We start from the raw sequence: 20513 nt of genomic DNA on the forward strand, positions 1-20513 counted from the left end.
GCGCGTGATGGAAGACGGTGCGCTTCCTCCCCGCTTTCCTCCCTTGAACGCGCGAGATTAGGCCGCGATCGCAGGACGACCCTCGCAAGTTTCACTCGCACATCCAGCACACGGCACGCGGTGACGATGTTATCATGCTTGGACTTTATACGGAACATCACGGCGACGGCGACGGCAGAAATGTGTCTGGAGTGCCCATATAATTGCCATCGCAATAAAAACCACAGGAAAAAAAAAACAAATGCCTAGGATTTTATATCTGCCAAAACCACGACAGGATCACGAGGCACGCCGTAGTATATGGACTCCGAATTAATTTTGACCACCTGGGATCCTTCAAGGTGCACCTAAATCTAAGTATACGAGCGTTTTTGCATTTGGCCCCCATCGAAAAGCGGCCGCCGCAGTCTGCATCGAACCCGCGACATCGAGCTCAGCAAACAATGCCGCGGCCATTAATCCCGCGGTGGTCACTAGACACGTCAATGCGACAAACAAAAGTAGGTCTATACCGTAGCTAACATGACACGTGACTAGGTCCCCGATATCACAAGTGCGCTGCCCAGCCTCGAAGGCCTCGCTCATGGGCTTCAAGTTTTCAAAGCTGCCGCCCCGGAGCCAGGGCGGTGTGTTTTCGCACTCAGGCTGCGAATATCGGAAGCAGTCGAATATAAAAAATTTGCAAAATTCGTTCGTTCCCACACCCATCTTTACTGTAAGTGACACATTTGACTCGCCGTATAGTGACGCAGTGGCTTTGACGTTGCGCTGCTGAGCCCGAGGTCAAGCGAGAAAATCCCGGCCGAGGCGGCCGCATTTCGATGGTGGCGAAATGCAAAAAATGCCCGTGTGCTTTGAAGTGGGCGCATGTTAAAGAACCCCAGGTTGCAAAAATTAATCCAGAGTACACCACTACGGCATTACTCATAATCAAATCGGGGTTTTGGGATGTAAAACCCGAAAATTTGATTCTTTATCCGTCTATATCCGGCAACGTTGCAGGGCTCAGTAGGAAACTTTACCTTGTACTCTCGTATAAATAAGTACTCATGACAAGACAGAAACCGTTCGCTTCCCATGCACTGCACAGTATTTGATTACGTTTGTCGCCGAAAAAATTTTTGGGAGCACATTTTTTAGGCCGCTAATGTTTTATGAGAAGTGCCGAAAACTAACGAAAACAAATATTAAAGCGCCACCTTTACAACTCAATAATTCGACAGTACTTCGGCTGTTTAGGCAGGAGCTTCTGCGGTAAAGTTTATCGTTAAAGTAAAAAATATATGGGGTTTTACGTGCCAAAACCACTTTCTGATTATGAGGCACGCCGTAGTGGAGGGCTCCGGAAATTTCGACCACCTGGGGTTCTTTAACGTGCACCTAAATCTAAGTACACGGGTGTTTTCGCATTTCGCCCCCATCGAAATGCGGCCGCCATGGCCGGGATTTGATCCCGCAACCTTGTGCTCAGCAGCCTAACACCATAGCCACTGAGCAACTATCGTTAAACGTACGCTGACAGCGTGAGCTCACCTGCTTTGATAGGAACCACATTGGCCGCCTTTTGCCCAGAGGCAACGTAAGCCCCTTGGGGAGCTTCTGCAGGGTGGGCCAGAGAAGGCAAAGCCCAACCGAGGACAAGACAAACCATCTGACGACTCTAATTACTCGGCGCGAGATCGTGGGATGGCTCTTGATCCTCATCCGGTCGACGCGTTCCATACAAAGGCTGCGTCATAAGCAGCAGAAATCTGAGAGCGAGCAATAAGCAACAATTAACAGGTACTGAAGCAATAACCTCAAGGCCGACTCTGACTTTTAAATTTACACGTAGCTGTTGTTTCAGGTGAGACTACCAAGTGACGAACCCTTTCTGGCCCAACTTTCGTTTCCGAAACAACAAAGCTACACTGTGCCCATCTGAAGGAGGAGAAAATGAATGAAATACCCAAATAGTTTTTCATGGTGTGCGAGAACCGCATGCGATAAATTCGGTGGGCAAAGCGGTTCCCTATTTTTTTCTTTTCTGGGGAACACAATTAACGACATCTATCAAGTTTCGCTTTATCGCAGCAGCTTGCTGTCGAAGAGAAGCCGCGAAATTTAGGACTGCTCGCGTACAATAGAATCACACTTTAGAAGGTTAGAAGGAAAACGTCGCTTACTTGTACAGGCCACTTGTTTGTTTCGAACCTCTGCCGTCTTTCTCGTCGTCTTCTTGCAAGGCGACGCAGATGGCACGCGCGCTCGTTTCGATGGCTGATGATAGTGGTGAGGATGTCAGAAATTTTGGTACATAATCACTGTGCCAGTAACGTATATATATATATATATATATATATATATATATATATATATATATATATACGTTACTGGCACAGTGATTATGTACCAAAATTTCTGACATCCTCACCACTATCATCAGCCATATATATATATATATATATATATATATATATATATATATATATATATATATATATATATATATATATATATATATATATATATATATATATATATATATATATATATATATATATGTATATGTATATATATAATATGTATATATAATATATATCGATGCTTTCCATACAAATCCGGTCGATGCGGTCGTAAAGGAGTTTTGTTATCGCTCTCTTGTCCAACCTCCAAATCATCCTGTACGTTTCCCTGACTTCACTCGTGCGCACGACAATTACATTACTGGTCTCTTAGCTGATCATTTCGATATATTTTGTTCTGTGTCATACATACACGATATATATCGTCTTGATTGCTTTGAGGACCTTGTCAAGTCATGTTTCCAATGATATGTGCGCGTTAAAACTAAGCAATACTAACCTTCCTTGGATGACTCGCGACATCTTATATTTGTTTTGGCCTGTCCATAGGCTTAGTCATTCTAAACGAACCAACAATACCATAACCCTGGGCAAGTTTCACAAGGCAAGAAAATGAACCTAATTTTAAACTGCAAGCTTCCAAGGATTTCTTTTTTGCAGTTCAACTGCCTGATCTGTTGAGCACTAACCCTTGTAAATTTTGGTCTTCTATTTTACCTCATGATGCTTCACAAACTTCATTCAATATTGACAAAGACGTCATCAGTGATCCATCAGTAATATCGAATGCCTTCAATAAGTATTTTCAATCCATATTTGTACCCGATTACAACCTCATTCCTTCTCTCCCCAATATAGTTTGTTCTGAAGCAATGAGTGACACTGACATAAACAATGAAAGCATGTTTAACGTCGTACTGAACTTGTAGACCAAGAAATGCACCGGTATGGAAGGGATACACACTACATTCTTGGTTCGCTATTTTTTGGGATCGTCAAGATATTTGATGGTCATACTGACGCGTGTACTTGTTTATCTTTATTGGGCGAACACGTTTCGCCACCTAACAAATGTTATCGCACAGCACAGGAAGCGCCTTCATGTATCGGAAGTTTCTGGAATGTTATCGATGGTTCAATCCGATGTATGTCACCGAACCTTGTGTAATCTGATTGCATGTATACGTGGCGCGAATAGAGTAGAACTTTTTGGAAGACATTCGGGTGCCAGCGATTACTCTGGAACATTCCACGACTGATGTATAAAAGCCGACGCGCTTGACCCGCTGATCAGATTTTCGCCGATCGCCGAGTGTGTTCGCCGTTTTCGTTGAGCATTGGGTGTAGCCTTTTTTTTCTGGGCACAGGTCGACCCAATAAAGTTAGTTTCGCCATTCACAGTTTTGTTGCTGTATTCTCAACCGTCACTACCACGTGACAATATTCAGCAAATCTTTATCATCTGCTGCTGTTCCTTCCTCATGGAAGTCAGCTAAAGTGCTTCCTCTTTATAAATCCAGTAATAAGCACTCTTTGTCGAACTACAGACCGATTTTAGTAACATCATTGTCGTGCAAAATCATAGAACATATCATTCATAAACACATAGTGCTTTTCCTGGAATCAGGTAATCTGCTGTCTAACATACATCATGGGTTTAGGCGTGGTTTTAGTACGACAAAGCAATTAGTTGAGTTTACGCGTGACATTTTCTTTAGCCTTGACGTTGGCAACCAGGCTGACACTATATTTATGTGCTCCTCTAGAGCATTTGACACAGTATTACATTCTAAACTCCTTGCTAAACTTAACGCAGTACTAAATAATCCTCAACTACTTAAATGCCCTTCAAGCTTTCTTTCTGTTCGCTCCCAGTTTGTCGTTTACAGCTCGACCGACTCTGCTGCTATTGATGCGACATCTGTAGTGCGTCAAGGCTCCGTTCTTGGGGCGCTGCTTTTTAAATCCACACATATGATTTGCATGTTAACTTCTCTTCTACCATTCGCCTTTATGCTGATGATTGTGTTTTACATGAAGTGATTAACTGCTCTAATCATCATTTCTGCCTCCAGGAGTCGTGCAACACCTCGGAAATGAACATTAATTTCGATAAAACCATCCTTATGTCCTTCTGTTAAAAATAGTCTCCTTCTCTTCTTCATTACTCCTTCAATTACCACGCTGTGCCTAGGGTATGTAAGTATCTCGGTGTCATTTTTACGCATAAAATGTCATGGTCTAATCACATTGTTTATATTTATAACAACGCACTAAAAATTGGGTTACCTGCGTCGTACACTATCCAACTCTCCAAAAGATACTAAGCTACTATTAAATAAATTCAAGGTGAAGAGAAGTAATTAGTTAATTCGTAGATTAATTATGAACATATTGCATGAAATTACGCTCCACATATATACGAAGATGAAAATTAAATTGGGAGGTTTTACGTGACAAAACGGTGGTATGATTATGAGCCACGCCATAGTGGAAGAGTACATATAGATTAATTTAGACGAGCTGGGATTCTTTAGCGTGCACCTAAATGTAGTGCAGATGAATCGCAAAAAGCAGCGAAGGGCAGGCGGTACAAGCACCTGTTCCAGTTTTTTGCGGTTACTGTCATACCAACAAGGCCCAATTTTTACCCTTCTTAACCTAAATATAGGTGCACAAACGCTCTTGAATTACGCCCCCATCTAAATCTGCCCGATTCTTGATAAATCCCCCGAGTTAGTGGTCGCCAATGACGTTAAGGTCATTATCATCACCATCATCATCATGCGGTTGCCGTGGCCATAATTCAACCCATGACCTCGAGCTCACTAGCGCAAACAGAATCGAGTGTACAATATGCATAATATTTTTTAATAGCATATGACCAACTGTCTAGCATGCGCGATCTGTGCTGTGCGACTTGTGTTATGTTGCATTGAATCGCAGCCGCTGAAAAGTTGCTGTGACTACTTTTGTGAAAGAAGCACGACACCTGCAGAAATGCAACAAAATGGCTGAAGTACGTTTATCTACCCGCACGCTTAAGGTAGCAATCAATGCAAAACAAAGCCCGATTACATCTAAACATTAGGGCAGGTCCTCGTACATCAGTAAGATGTATGACCGGTGCTCAAGGAAGATACCTCATGAGGTGTGCTTAACGGTCAGCGTTTAATGTACACAAAAGGCTGCGGGTTTCCGCAGAACTATTACGTCAGACTCTTCTCTTTGCTTCGAGTTGCAGACAAATTCAACTTCACCCTGCCATCTGCTAGCCGCCAGGTTAGCTCAGATGGTAGAGCGGCTGCCCCGGAAAGGCGGTGGTCGCGAGTTCGAATCCCGGATAAAGGCCAATTTTTCTTTAACTACGAAGCTTTCATTTCGAGGAACCCTAATGGGTTTCCTTTGAAGCACTTGCTACGATAAAGTGGATGTCTCAGTTTCCCTTAATTGATATGTGCAAATAAATAATGTATGGCACACATTTCAATCTACAAATCCTAACTAGCTAGTTCGCAAGGTGTATCCACTTGAAACGAATTCTCTGACGTGCACCAATGTCAAGATGTTCAAAGCGTCCGATGAGATGCATTGGCGTTCCTGTTACTTCTGTGCTGCAGTGCGTAAGCAGCGTTACAACATTAAAAATGCAATTTTCGTAAGTGTGCTCCTTCATTTATTCAGCTATATATATATATAATAAAAGCACACTTCTTTTGGGGGGTACGCACCATTGTGACACAGGGGCTAGAGGTCTTGTAACTATTTACGTATGTGATAATACTTAGTTGCGCAAGCACCTCATATCACCATTATTTCTTGGAAAATAATCATACATCGAAATATTCATCGCGGCATTGCTGCGTCGACGTCTCACACTGTGCGTCCCCCAGATTAGAGGTTTGCATGCCGGCCTAGATTGTAAACGGTGTAGCGCACTGACACGAAGTTACACGTTGCATTACACTGCAAATTGTGACCTATGCGGTGCATGCACGAAAACATTGCATGAAATTACGCTCCACCCGCCGTGGTTGCTCAGTGGCTATGGTGTTGGGCTGCTGAGCACGAGGTCGCGGGATCGAATCCCGGCCACGGCGGCCGCATTTCGATCGGGGCGAAATGAGAAAACACCCGTGTACTTAGATTTAGGTGCACGTTAAGAACCCCAGGTGGTCGAAATTTCCGGAGTCCCCCACTGCGGCGTGCCTCATAATCAGAAAGTGGTTTTGGCACGTAAAGCCCCACAATTGAATTTGTTAAACTACGTTCCACATAGACTGGAACAAGAAAATTTAATAGTGAGGTTTTACGTGCCAAAACTGTGATAAGATTATGAACCACGACTTAGTGGAAGACTATATATACATTTTGACCAGCTGAGGTTCTTTAGCGTGCACCTAAACATAGCGCAAGTGGGGCGCAAAAAGCAGCGACAGATGGATGGTACAGCCGTATGTTCCTGTTCTTTTGCGCTTATGTCGTACCAACAAGGTCCAGTTTTTTACCCTTCTTAACCTAAATATAAGTACACAAACGCTTTTGCATTTCGCATCCATCGAAATATGCCCGATTCTTGGTCGATTCCCCCTAAGTTAGTAGTCGCCAATGACGTTAAGGTCATTATCATCACCATTACCATCATGCGGCTGTCGCGGCCAGTATTAACCGGCGACCTCGAGGTCACCAGCGCAAAAAAAAAAATCAAGTGTACAATATGCATATTTTTATAACAGCCTGTGATCAGCTGTATAGCATATGCGATCTGTGCTGTGCGACTTGTGTTATGGTGTACTGAAGCCCAGTTGAAGAGTTCTTTGTAGGGGCAACTTTTGCGAAGGAAGCACGATAGCTGTAAGAAATGCAACAAAATGGCTGAAGCACGTTTACTTTACGCGCAAGAGTAAGGTAGCAATAAACGCAAATCAAAGCATGATTACATGTAAACATTCGGCCAGGTCCTCGTACATCAGTACGACGTATGACCGGTCTTCAAGGAAGATACCTCGTAAGGTCTGCTCAACGGTCAGCGTTAATATAAACAAAACGCGTCTAGTCTGAGGTTCGAGAACAGGATACACACGGTCGCAGCGATTAGACACTCTGAGACTTCGTTCATGTGGATCGTCCGACGAAGCTGCTACCACACCGTTGGCCAGGTGAGTTCACGATACGGGTCACAATGTTATTGTTATCCAGGCCTCCAAAACAAGTTACATGAACTAGCTAAACGAAGGACGTCTTAACGCGGGTGTACACATCACCGTCATTTTGTTGATACCTCGTCGTCAAACGTCTTGAGACGCGTTGTCGGTGGTGCACAGACTCGTGTCATCAGCACTCTATGCCGTTTTGTGCCACTGCTTGACTGCCGGCTTCCTAGGAGCCGCCATCGCTTTAGAAGTCGTCCCGGCGCTGGTTAACCATTGCATCTCATAGTGGTGCGGGAGGCTGCGCCATGGTAAGGGATCTCGACCTTCCGGGCGATACATCTTCAGAAGTTCAAAAGCGGCGCTCATAAAGCCTTAGACAATCTCGCCAGTCACTGTCCTTGTTACTCGCTTTATGGCCTGTCCATCAGGAACGGAAATCGGTACAACTGTGCACACTGTGGCTGCTGCGGACCTGCTGTCGATTCTCCAATGGGCTTGCCGAGGCGTTGACGTCACTAAGAAGCGGCCAGCTGCTGCTGATTAACTGTCTGCCATCACGACGCCATCTTTGTTTAGAAGATCATCTTTGTGTAGACCATCTCTGTTCCACTCTCGTAGCTGGAGAGAATACGCGCAGAAAGAAAAGGATTGCAGCTGATTGTTCATCTGGCTGCGTGCAGCTGTGATTCAGCTTGCCATGAGTTTAATCGTCGTCCTTGTTCTTCTGGCTGCAGAGATGGCTCGTCTGTGACGAGTCCCTGAAGAACGAAAATCTGTACACCTGTACACCTAAACACCTAAAGTACACCTAAAGCCTACTAAAGCGTCCAAGATGTCCCCTTTTCCTATAAAATAAGAAAAAGAAGGTCTTTAGGATGAAGTCAGGAGTTGTTTCACTGTACTGAATAATGATTCACGAATGCAAGAAAGCTGCTCCACGTGGACATTCGTGACACGTCTAGCTTACTCAGACGTACAAACTTCTATCACCAACTGGAAGCCACGTTGCTCGAGGATTCCTTCTTCCAGGTGAACTTGTAGTTCCGCTCGCAGGCAACAGGCTGCGATCTTCCCCGTCTCAGCATACTTGCGGGTACTGTCGCATATGATTCGAGTCGAAGAGTGGTACTGGTACGCATACTAAAAAATAACAGCTGCTCTTCTAGGAAATGGAAGCAAAGTGCTAACGTCGATGCCTATTAGCGGCACATTGTGCTCCCTTAAATTTTTAGTCACAGATCCGTTAAGTAATTTATACATAGCAGCTATTTTGATTAAACACTTGTATAGTCGTACTGCGGTGTGTTAGATGTGGTAGCTTCGCCTTGACTTCTCAGGCAACCTGTGGTTTCACAGGTGGCAGCAGAGCTCCTACGGGAAAAAAGAGAAAACGACGGAGAGCGACATGTTAGACCCATGGGAAACACGGGGAAGGCGGAGACGGAAATTCAAGACCATGAGCGCGACGAGAACAAGGTGAAAGTGGGAGCCAACGTTTCTGCAAGTGGACTTGTCTTCTTCAAGGCGACATATGCTGTCCTCGCCACAGTATATATAGGCGGTCTTTTTCTTGAGGGGAGAGGGGGTAAGGCTGGTGGGTGCGGCAACGAGCGAAGAAGGTGTGTTAATGGCGAGAGTGTAGAAATGGGAATAAAGGAGCGCTGCGCACAAGGCCGGTGAAACGGCCGTCTGTCAATCACATGTGAACGGCTGTGTGTCAGCTGGCGTTTCAACATCGTGCACAGCATCCCTCTATCACCTGGTTCTGGTGGCCGTAAGCTACAGTGTCTCTGAAAGAGGTATTAGAACGACCGTCAGAAACCGGTGCTCGTGAACAAAAATATAAAAGAAAATACTGTAGTAGAATAAATAAATAAATAAAAGGGGGGAAACGGAGAGGAAGCAAAAAAAAAAAACACACTAAGCAACGAAACTATGTGTTGTTGTCTATAGCTTGAAAGTTAGCACAGTGAATAGATTCTAAAGCTCCCTTCGAAATGTTGATGCCTATTGGTTGCAATGTCTTGAACTTATGGATAAGGTATGATTCTCCGTATATTTTTTTTGCTCGTTCAGAACGGAAATTCGACTGGAAGATGTGGAGTTTGAAGTTCATCAATGTTATAATATGGTTGGTTGAAATGCTCGGCGACGGCTTTGGGAAGCTTTTCAGCTGTTTCCCCGCGATGTCCGTTTAATCTGACGTTCATTGATTGTCCCGTTTCACCGATATATTGTTTCTTACAGAAAGAACATTTAAGTGTCTAAATAACATCGGAACTTCTATAAGTAAAGCTAGTTTGGACTTCGTGTGTACAATTTTTGCGGTGCTTTTAATTTTAATGTCACTTTGAAAGTGCCTGCAGGTTTTGCGCTTGAGGCGTCAACATGCTTTTATTACGTGGGAATGATGTTGGCTGAATTTTGGGTGCACTAACATGTCTTTAAAGTTTCTGTTGCGGCGATAGGTAACCCTTGGTACGTACATCCGGGAACGTTTTTCTCATATGCTCGTTACTTGATAATATTGGGTGGTATTTTCGTAGGATGTTGTTTATGTTTGGGAGTGCATTTGAATATTTTGTTAGAAAGGATGGCGGTCTGCCAGATTCTGGTGTGGGCTGTTTCTTAGTTAATTCCGATTGTCTCTCCAATCTTGACGCGGCATCATAAGCTCTATCGAGAGCAACATGTGGATAGTTTCTTCCTGCAAGCGTTGTTTTAAGGTAATTGAGGTGGTGGATATGATCATCGTCTTCGCTGCAGATTATTCTTATTCGTTTCAATTGTCCGACACAAATTCCTTGCTTGCAGTGTCGCGGGGGATGACTATTGTAGTCTTCAATAGTCATATTGCTGGCTATCCGAAGGCTTCCGGTAAATTTAGTGTCTCAGTTTTTCGTTTTCAGTTATCCGTGTTCTATGTAGACCATCGTGTCGAGGAACTTGATGTGACTAGGACAACGATGAGCAGTTAATTTAATACTCGGGTTAAAACGATTGAAATGGCTAATTAAGTCGGTTAACGCGCTTGTGCCCTGTTGCCGTATTATAAGTATGTCGTCATTGTAACGAAGATAGGTATAAGGTTTTAAAGTTTAGGATTTCAACAGGTCTGCTTCAAGCTGCCCCATGAAACTGTTCGAATACGTGGGAGCTAATGGTGTTTCAATGATAGTTCCGAAAGTTTGCAGGTAGTGAATAGAATCGGATTCGATACACTTGCGCGTGAGAACTACCCCTCAGGAGCGACAGGTAAACTTCAGGAGCGTGCGCTTGGGGATTGGTTGCGAGGGATTTCGAAACGGCTTCAATTCATTCACTCATGGGTATGTTAGTGTAAAGGGCAGAGAGAGATAAAACTTTATTGTGTCCTTGATGGGGTTAAGGGGTGGCGGGGGTCGGGAGACTAACCCCCAATCCCCCCCTTCCTCAGACGGCGGCCAGTTCTTGCCTTCTGGCGGCGTCTTCGGCCATCCGGACGGCCCAGAGCTGCTCCTCTGGGTCTAAGCTGAGCAGCAATGTCTCCCACTGCTCGGCCGTACTAATGATGCGTGTGTTAGTGCGGGAGGTGTTGGTGGGTGAGGCTTTGGGGCATTGCCAAATAATATGATTGAGGTCGGCGCGGGCTTTGCACGCTTTGCAGAGTGGTGAGTATGCATCGGGGTACATGCGGTTGTAAAGCACGGGGTTCGGAAAAGTTCGTGTCTGAAGGAGTCGCCAAGTGGTGGATTGAGACTTAGTCAGTGTTTTGTGTGCTGGGGGGTAGCGTAACCACTCTCTGCGGTAGTGCAGTAGAATTTCTCCGAACGTGACCATTCGGTCCCGCGCGTGACCGCGATGCAGAACAGAGGGCTGGTCGGGATCGGAAGGGCAGAAACATCAAAAGTGACTAGAAGAGCCCGGTCGGAAAGGATTTGGTTGGCGTCGATGCCATTGATAATTCGAAGGAAGTGCGGGGTGTCTTGAACAAAAGATGGTGGTGGGGACGTTTGACAGGTGGCGATTTAAGAATTTAGATAGTGAGTCGGTAGGTGTGTTGTTATTAGACACAATAGCCCGACCTGGGATTTATGCTTGTAGATATTTCTTCGACGGAAACTTTATGTATTTTAGGAAGAAGATAAAAGCGGTCTCCTTCTTTATTCATGGGCATCAGGAAGCTATATTCAGATTGCGCGATTAGTTCCTTAGACAGGAGCTCCGCTATTATGTTTTCACAGTATTGCTGTATCTGAACTTGGGTTAGAGTAAAGTTTTCTGTAATGAGTGTGGTTGCTCAGTTGTTTGGAGGCCTCGATCTTGCACTTTTCTGTAGGCCAGATTACGATGCTGCCGCCTTTGTTTTTTAAGGGTCTGGTGCTGAGCGGGGAACAAGTTGTTGCATTTCCGGCAATGCCGCGCTGACTGTAGACTTTCCTTTGAGATCACCTTTATGTATAAATCGAGGTCTGGGCATTGTCTGGGCGAGGAAAGAATATGTCGCCATAAGTCCAGTTGTCCAGAATTTGGCACCCACTTTCACCTCGTTCTCGTTTTGCTCATCATGTTAAATCGGTGTCATTTCGAGGCAGCTACAAAACAAGTTCAAGGGCCTTTGTACCGCATTACCTCGTGAAGCTAATCTCAGTTCAAGCCAACAACGAGAGATATTTGCGGATATTGGTTCCACCCTAAAACAATTCCTCAACCGGTATGTCGAGAGTATGTCTGACTGTGCCCGCTTGGGACACTGGCAATTTCTCGGAGCTCCGAAATGCAACAGCATTACGCGCCGCAGTGCCATAAACTTCCTAAATAACTGCTGCTTTCTCGAAATGGGAAGCAAGCGACAGCAACAATACCCGAGAATATTTTTTTGTTTTCCGTTCGCTTGGTACAATTACCAATGCTGTCTTTGAATGCAAATGAAGTACAAGCATATAATTGCGTTTAATTCACAATGTTGTCTTCTCTGCGCTCGCTTACTGCGGCGAGTGTACCGTGCGCTTTGGTTCAGAATATTGTCACAAGATGTCGCCGCCATGGCGCTGCTCCTTGAGATGTCTTTCGGTGTTCTGCTATAACATCTTTGTTAGTAGATGTCTTCACTTCACGTTAATACGATCCATTAATATTACGCTTTACAATATTCCCCGTACAATTCTCGCTTAAGCTTGGCCCTAAGGTCGTAGAGCTCAACCACAGACCACGATTCTCTCACCTAAGGGAGCGCGAATATTCAAAAAATCAAAAACAGGAAGAATAGTCTGCTCTTTTCAGTGTTCATACAAAAATTCTATATTCGATGCATTCGGATATTCTTATTGGTCATTATGGAACTTATGGAATAATGATGGCAATGGTAGCCACCTTAACTCTGCAATACCCCTTCAAATGCTCTTTATCAATCAATCTGATTCGCAAATACTTAGTCATTTCCGCAAGTCCTGTTTCTTGATTGATTGCTGTTCATTGTAAGTGACCGATTAGAATAATCCGAACAACTGTACTGGTTTCTGCATGCTCAGCAGACAATTTCCCTATAGTTCTTTTTTTCTTTGCAACATATGCTGCGGTAACACTACCCATGTTTTGCAAATTTTGCATAATGCTGTTTCAGTTTATATTATGCACATATACATGGCACTGTAATGGTCCGGGACTAGACGGTTGATAGTGCAACACTAGTGCAAGCTAATAGGGAAGAAAATGCCCACTGAAATGCACATGCGTTGGCCTCCAAGGTTTACATCACGTGGATGAAATTATGCACATCCGTAACTAATGTCACCGACATGCTTGCACTACTTATAGGTAACGTTTTTTTTATTAACAATAAGGAAATGCTTGGCATTCGATTCGATATTTGGAGGCAGTTTTGTTTTCTTCTAAATCTTCGTATTTGATTTGAGATTTTGCGCCACATGCTCCCAAGGTTCCCGCGACCATTATTTTGTCAAATTAATTTTGACATGTTTAACTATCCTACAGGGAACTAGAAAAATGTTCTAGTAAAACAATCATACACTGCGAAAAGCTCTCCAGTTGATATCTCCCCGGCGCGGTGCCCGTTAATTGCATCAAGGTATGCGCCTTTTGTCTGTCTTCATCGCCCCGTACCGGTGGTTGGGTAAACGTTCGATATTAGTCTGTGTATAGAAGGCCGGATAACCTAGTTTTGCGCGGCCAGACCAAACTATCTGCATCAAACAAGAATGTGCACTGTCGGATAGCCGTTGGTAAGGGCAACCCCTCAGTGTTTTGTCAACATCGGTTTACGTTGCTCTGTGTCTCCCCCTGGGAAGGGGGCCTCATGGAAAACAGAGCACCGAGCCCTGCAGGGAAGCGACGTACTACGCCGCCGGCGAGTCGCTTTCCTTCCGGTGTCATTGCACTCACCTCGCGCCGAGAACTTCCGGGCTGCCTCGACGCCGGTGATGACGCAGCCAGACAGCGCGCTGACGGGCCCATTAAGTGGCTTGCCCTTCCGCCAGCACTTGTGTCCCGGCGTGTAGCACTCCACGTCCGATACCAGTGCCGTCCCTGCGTTTCGCAGCGGCGAGGAAAGGTTAACCCCACGACAACAGATCACTCGCGAGGGACGATCGAGTTTTTTTTAAAGGAGCGCCATATAGCATTCAGTTTGTCCTGTCCTACGTTTTATTATTTCGCAGTCCCTGGCTAGCGCGAGTGCTGAGGGAGCAGCGCGCAGCTTATGGCACTGTGGTAAGGTCATGACTTCACGGGCATCACGTGACAAGTCGACGCGCAGGCCTCTCGTGTGCAGATATTCGGTGCACGTTTAGTGAACAGCAGGTTATAAATATTAGTCTGGGGCCCTCTGCTCGGCATTCTATAAACAGCGTGTTGGCTCAATCAATCAATCAATCAATCAATCAATCAATCAATCAATCAATCAATCAATCAATCAATCAATCAATCAATCAATCAATCAATCAATCAATCAATCAATCAATCAATCAATCAATCCTAAAATTCGTTACCATTGTAGCCGCCAATGACGTAGATTGTGTCTCCAAGCTGCGCCACGGCAAATGTGCTGCGGGCGCAGATCAGGGGAGGTTGCTTGTGCCAGCTCAATGGAAGGTGGCCATCACTGCGGAGCACTGCGAAAGGATACACGCGACGCGAGGGCCCACAGTGAGTGCATTTTGTATCAGATAAACTGCACTTATTCTCAGGGTTATCGTCTCTTGCACAGCACAAGAATGAATGAGACTATACGAAATATGGAATTTTGGACATACGAGGGACACCAGGCAGAATTTCACACCCATTCGCAGTGCCACTGACAATCTTTCTTGGGAATGAGCTCAGCCACTCGCGTCAACTATGTGTAAGTGTCTAAGTTATACCGAACGTAATCTGGGATTAGGCTGCACACATTACAATGTAGACATTCGTCTAACTTAAGACCCAGCGATTGTGACTGGATTCGTGTGTTGCACTAGAAACTTACCGTTGTGGTTCAGCGCCCACGCAGGATAATAAAATTACTGGTGCAACAGTGCAGTCACGATCTCGATGGGGCCGCCGTACATTTGTTATCGGTGCTTATTAGGCAATGGGCGCCGATTTTCACGCTAGTACTTTCTATTCGTTACTAAATACGTAAACGTTCGATAGCTCCTTTGAGATCGTGCAACGTTGCACCACATCGAAAGAATGCGCCCAACCAGATTAGCACGCAGTGTCTTGACGGGGGTATACATGTGACCGAACTGGTAACATTAGGGGAAAAGAAGCTCGGTGACTTGGTATCCGATACTGGTTCTGCTACCGGTTTATGCTGTATTAGTGACAAGGGCATGCACTGTTGGGACACTGGAAAATCTTGAAGCGCGGTTGCACTAGGCCATTTTATTGTGCGCTTTGCGCCAACACCTATAGCTAACTTCTACTTCTACATGCATCGCATAGCGCCACGACATGCCGTCTTGTCTTATGGAAGCACAGCGCAAGACGGAACGAACGAATGGCAAACACGCACGCAGAGCGTTGCATGTGTGCCGCTCTTGTCCGTTCTTCTTCGTTGTTCTTTAAATAAAATAAGGTTGCCTTGCCAAAGTAGCTCGAATCCAGAAATGCCGTCATTAGTATACACTTTGCTCACATCCGTATCGAAAGTGCCACAACCTTCGTATGACGTACAGGCATGATACTCTACATAATGCTCGACTAGCATGTGGGAAATGCGGTTAAGCTTATAGTTGTAACGGGTGCCCACCTGTGTACAGCCGGCGGCGACCGTCGAAGCCGCCGATGACGTACAGCCGACCGCCGTGCTCTATCATGCGGTGGCTGCAGCGTGGGTAGGGCAGCGGTCGCACCAGCGACCACGAGTCCAGGGAAGGCGTGTACTCCTCCACGCTCTCCAGCACGTGGCGGCCGTTGAAGCCACCGCTGATGTATAGCCTGCCTGCGCGCACCGCGCACACACATAGTTAAGAGGACGCTGCAGCTCGGGCCCAGCTTCGATGCGAGCTATTCAGACACACGTAATAAGGCAGAAGCGCTTTTCTGGGATAACCTCTGGACCGATTTTAATGAAGTTTGTCGCAATTGAAAGAGAAACTGAAATTCTAGTGACTGCTAGAAGTGGAATTTCGATTTAGACCATGAATTTTGTTCAAAAGATTTTCAAAAAATCGAAAGTATGAAGAACATATAGAAGCACGAAGTTTACAAGTTAATAGCTATGCATCAAGAAGAGATATTGCGGCTCTGTAAACGACATACATTAGATCATTCAAAACCGACAAACTCTGTACGTCAATCTATATCTTACGTGAATTTGTTACGTTGTGTACAAGGGTTCTGCAAAAGCTATATGCTCATATTACTAATTTTTTTGAGAGTCATCTTTGACATATCAATTTTGTCCGCTTTGGATGTACTATTAGATGCAATTCACAGAATTGTGATATCATTTTTCATGGATAAGTTAGGGACATGTAAACCTGTCAGTTTCGTTTTCCGAAAATTTAAAATTTTTGCGAAATTTTAATAAAAATATACCATCTACATAAAAAATTTGAAACGCCAACTGTCACTAGGTAACTCCTTTGAGATCGTGCAACGTTGGACCACATCGAAAGAATGCGCCCAACCAGATTATCACGTAGTGTCTTTTCCTTTTAAATGCAACAAATCTCGCCAAATTTCGTGCAATGGTCGCCGAGAAAAAACCGAATTCTCCTTCTACATGTATTGAGATAGGAGCACCCGAGCTAAAGCTTCCTCTTAACGTCCGTTTATTGAAATACGGTGGCCTTCTCGCCACGGTGCGGCAGTCGTATTTGTGTAGCGCTGGATTAAAGGTCCGGCTGCCCCGGACCTTAGGCTTATTTTTATGTGGCGTGCCTTTCACATGGCGGCACAACGAGTTCCGTCATCCCGCCGCATCTGCGACCGCGCACCCGCAACCACCGCGATCCGCCAAATCGGCCGCGACGTAGTGACACGACGTGGTGTAGTAATCGGCCGGATTGTCGACGGGGTGAAACAAAGCGACGTCGAGATAGGCGCTTTTGTCCACGCCTATTTTGACACGTGTTAAAGTGCTGGTATCTCGGCAGCTGCTGATCAAGTGATCATAAAAGTTCAATGCTTCTTTGAAACCGCAAATCGTAATATATATTCCCTATTTCATCTATGTAAGGAAATGTAGACATTCGAATGGTTTTCATGCTTCTATCTATAAATACAGGCATGAATATTCTCTGAACGGGGGCCAAGTAAAAGCGCCGCTCGGGTGGAAATCGTGCCGTCAGCGAAGCATGCGATAGTTTCTAATGAAAATTCCTCTGCGACGCTCGCGGCAACATCGCTTTTAATGCGAATAGAATTGTTTGCATACTTCAGCCATTCTAAGCCAATCTGTCCGTACCTGTCCATCCGTTCGTCCATCTGTCCGTGCCATAGCAAATGTGGCGCGATATCGGAGCATGTGGCATATATAGCCGAAGCAACGAAAGTCTCAGAATTACCGCTACACATGTTAAATAAACATCGCTACAGGAACACGGTCAGTCGCTACATTGCTCGAACTGGTATTGGCATTACCGTCGACAGTCATCGTGAGATGAGTTAGGCCATATTTTTCTCTTCGCTCTACTCGCCTCATGTGGAACAGCCTTTGCATTAACAAAAACTAATCACTCAATCAGAGCTACGCCTTATTTAGACAGAACGTGTTCCTTGCCATGCTTCTAGTCGCGTACTCTAAAATATGTCATCATCACTTCAAACCACTGTTCGGCATGAAGCATATATATATATATATATATATATATATATATATATATATATATATATATATACGCAGGAAAGAGACGACGAACTTTTTGGAAGACTTCTTTTACTTAACGTTTTCGGCTGGTGGACCAGCCTTCGTCAGAGTACAGTAACGTAGTGACTGTACTGTACTCTGACTGTTACTGTACTGGTTACTGGTTACTGTACTCTGACGAAGGCTGGTCCACCAGCCGAAGACGTTAAGTAAAAGAAGTCTTCCAAAAAGTTCGTCGTCTCTTTCCTGCGTATGTTACGTCGGGTCCTGCGTGCTGAACTTTGAAGAAAACCCCTATATATATATATATATATATATATATATATATATATATATATATATATATATATATATATATATATATATATATATATATATATATATATATATATATATATATATATATATATACCCACCCCCCGACACGCAAGTCAGGGGGCGAGTGTCGCCGCCTCAGATGCAGGCTGGGAGGTCTTGGGTCCCAGCAGCCTCTTCAGCCAGTTGGATGAGCCGGAGCTGGAGCTAAGAGTCCGAGCTGCGCAGCAGGGTCTCCCAGTTGTCTCTACTACCTATTTTGTGCGTTCCCCCGGGAGAGTACGGACATGCCCATATTATGTGGTCGATGGTCCCTCTCGCCCCACAAAGATTACATCTATCGCTCCTGGCCTGGGGAACATGTGGTTCGCCATAACCGGGTGCGGATACGTGTAAATTTGTAGTCGTCTCCACACGACTGCTTGTCTGTTGTTTTATTTTGGGTCTGGCGGGGATACCAGTCTACAAACTAATAGTGCGAGGCCCACAGAGTCACGTCAGCTTGTAAGCAGTTTGCTATAATCACGCATATCTTGTTTACTCGCCACAACGGTCGATAATAAAGATTGGAGGACGCTTAAGCTTCGCCTTCAAGACTGGAACGCGACAGCGTTCCCGTCGACCCGCCAAGGGGTGTAAGACAATGGGCTACGGCGCAGCGACTACGCGCCCCGCATCGGACGCGGTGAGCGTCGAGCAGCGCCGCGTCCGGCGCGGCAACGAAATGTGCGCCTGAGCAAGCGACGCACGCCTGAGCCTTAGAAACAGCTCGTTTCTAAGGCAACACCGCATTCACTAGAGACGCTTTTGTACCGCTTTGAGGCATCGAACTCGTGGCTGACATTCTGCTTCTGGACGCCGTGCAGTACAGACGCAGAATGGAGGGCTCCTCGAGAGCTGCGAAAGCGGCCGACGTTGGCCGTGGTACCCCGTGTTCTGCGTTGCCCAAGGATTACCGTGTCATCTTGCCTCCGTTACCAACAGGTGAAGGACAAAGGCGCGCAGTTGTATTGCACTGCGACGTCACTGGACGGCCTTATAGAATCGACGACTTCCGGAAGCCCTTGAAGGATGCTGGAGTAATTCAGCAAGTAGGTGGAATTGGTGCATACCAAATGTCGCACGTGTGGCTGCTGAACATGAAGACAGATGAGGCAAAGCAGACGCTGCTAGACGCCGGACCACTACTGGTGAAGAACCGGCCATGCCTCGTCATTGATCCAGCGAGGCAAGAACTCAGGATTAAGCTACATTGGGTCGCGTTCGACGTCACCTCTGAGACCATTCGACGAGCCTTCCGAGAGTACGGCGAGATAAAGGAAGTCATCAGTGATCGGTGGAAGGCCGAGGACTTTGAGGGCGCCGAGTCAACGACTCGTCTAGTTCGTCTTCTGCTGCGCGATGGTGTCACACCAGACCGCATCCCACATCAGATGCGTCTTGGTAGCGGCACTGCGCTAGTGGTTGTGCCTGGACGCGCCCCGTTATGCCTTCGTTGTCACAACACTGGACACATACGACGTGAATGCCGAGTGCCCAGGTGTGGTGCTTGCCGAGCGTTCGGGCACGAGCAGGCTAATTGTACTCGCTCGTACGCCAGAGTTGCAAGCGTAGGCGGTGAAGCAGACCGGAGCGAGATGCTCATGGACGAGGAGGAAGCGGAGAGCGTGGCTGGGATGGTGGCGTCTATCAGCGACGCGGCCGCAGTGGCGGCGTCCACCAGCTCAGCAGGTTCGCAAGAAAACGGGGCTGCAGACGCTCGGGCAGCAGACGCCACTCTGGAAGACGCTTCGACAGGAAAGTACGAAGAAGGCTCGGCAGAGCGCCCTTCTGAAACCCACTCCTTAGGAAAGCAGCTCCCACTAAGTGCGTCCGGGAGTGGTGAGAAAACAGCTGAACTCAAGACTGCAGTAAGCGAGGTTGTTGCGACGCTCGAAGACAGTGATTCGACGGATGAGGCTGCAATGGACGCCGAGGCAACACCTACGAAGCGCCGACTCAGCAAGGCAAGCACGACTTCTCAAGACACCCGGCTACGAGCAACGGAGAGGCGTGGGACCGAGCCTGGAACCAAAAAGCCTCGGGTGGCCACCAGCCATCAGCGGTCGGCGTCGCTTACACGCGGCGGCGGCAAGTCGACGCCCTGAGCGTCGACTGGACTGTGTGTTGCTACAAGGCAAGGTCTGTGAGGGGAGCGCCGTAGGCTCGGTCTGGTGTCACTCGCCAATATGGAGTCCTTAGAGAGGTCTATAAATATTGCAACACTTAACGTCCGAGGGCTTAGTGCCAAGAGGCGGCAAAACCAACTTTACCGCCTCGTAACGGAGCATGATTTGGATATTGTAGCCATTCAGGAGACCAAAGTGGAGAGAAAGGATCAGACAGAGTGTATGGTGCGTCCTTTCA

At 46.1% G+C, this 20513-nt stretch overlaps 3 protein-coding genes across 3 annotated transcripts in view; 1 reads left to right on the top strand and 2 right to left on the bottom strand.

Annotated features, from left to right (window-relative positions):
• The window catches only part of LOC135902555 (beta-galactosidase-like), a 39572-nt gene extending 37322 nt beyond the window's left edge, over positions 1–2250 (bottom strand). The window contains exons 1-2 of the mRNA XM_065432693.2: positions 2166–2250; positions 1534–1729 (exon numbers count right to left, since the gene is read on the bottom strand). Of these exons, the coding sequence (XP_065288765.2) occupies positions 1534–1722 (189 nt within the window). The 5' untranslated portion in view covers positions 1723–1729; positions 2166–2250. The remainder of the gene's footprint in view (positions 1–1533; positions 1730–2165) is intronic.
• Positions 2251–7217: 4967 nt separating this feature from the next.
• The window catches only part of LOC135902554 (kelch-like protein 10), a 40229-nt gene continuing 26933 nt past the window's right edge, over positions 7218–20513 (bottom strand). The window contains exons 9-12 of the mRNA XM_065432692.2: positions 15729–15920; positions 14485–14607; positions 13880–14023; positions 7218–8869 (exon numbers count right to left, since the gene is read on the bottom strand). Coding sequence (XP_065288764.2) covers positions 8832–8869; positions 13880–14023; positions 14485–14607; positions 15729–15920 — 497 coding nt within the window. The 3' untranslated portion in view covers positions 7218–8831. The remainder of the gene's footprint in view (positions 8870–13879; positions 14024–14484; positions 14608–15728; positions 15921–20513) is intronic.
• LOC135899956 (uncharacterized) lies at positions 18982–20411 on the top strand. Its single transcript, XM_065429347.2, has one exon. It carries the CDS (start codon positions 18986–18988, stop codon positions 20252–20254), a length of 1269 nt encoding a protein of 422 aa, XP_065285419.2. The 5' UTR covers positions 18982–18985; the 3' UTR covers positions 20255–20411.

Source organism: Dermacentor albipictus, chromosome 3 (assembly GCF_038994185.2).
Source record: "Dermacentor albipictus isolate Rhodes 1998 colony chromosome 3, USDA_Dalb.pri_finalv2, whole genome shotgun sequence".
Taxonomy (NCBI): Eukaryota; Metazoa; Arthropoda; class Arachnida; order Ixodida; family Ixodidae; genus Dermacentor; species Dermacentor albipictus.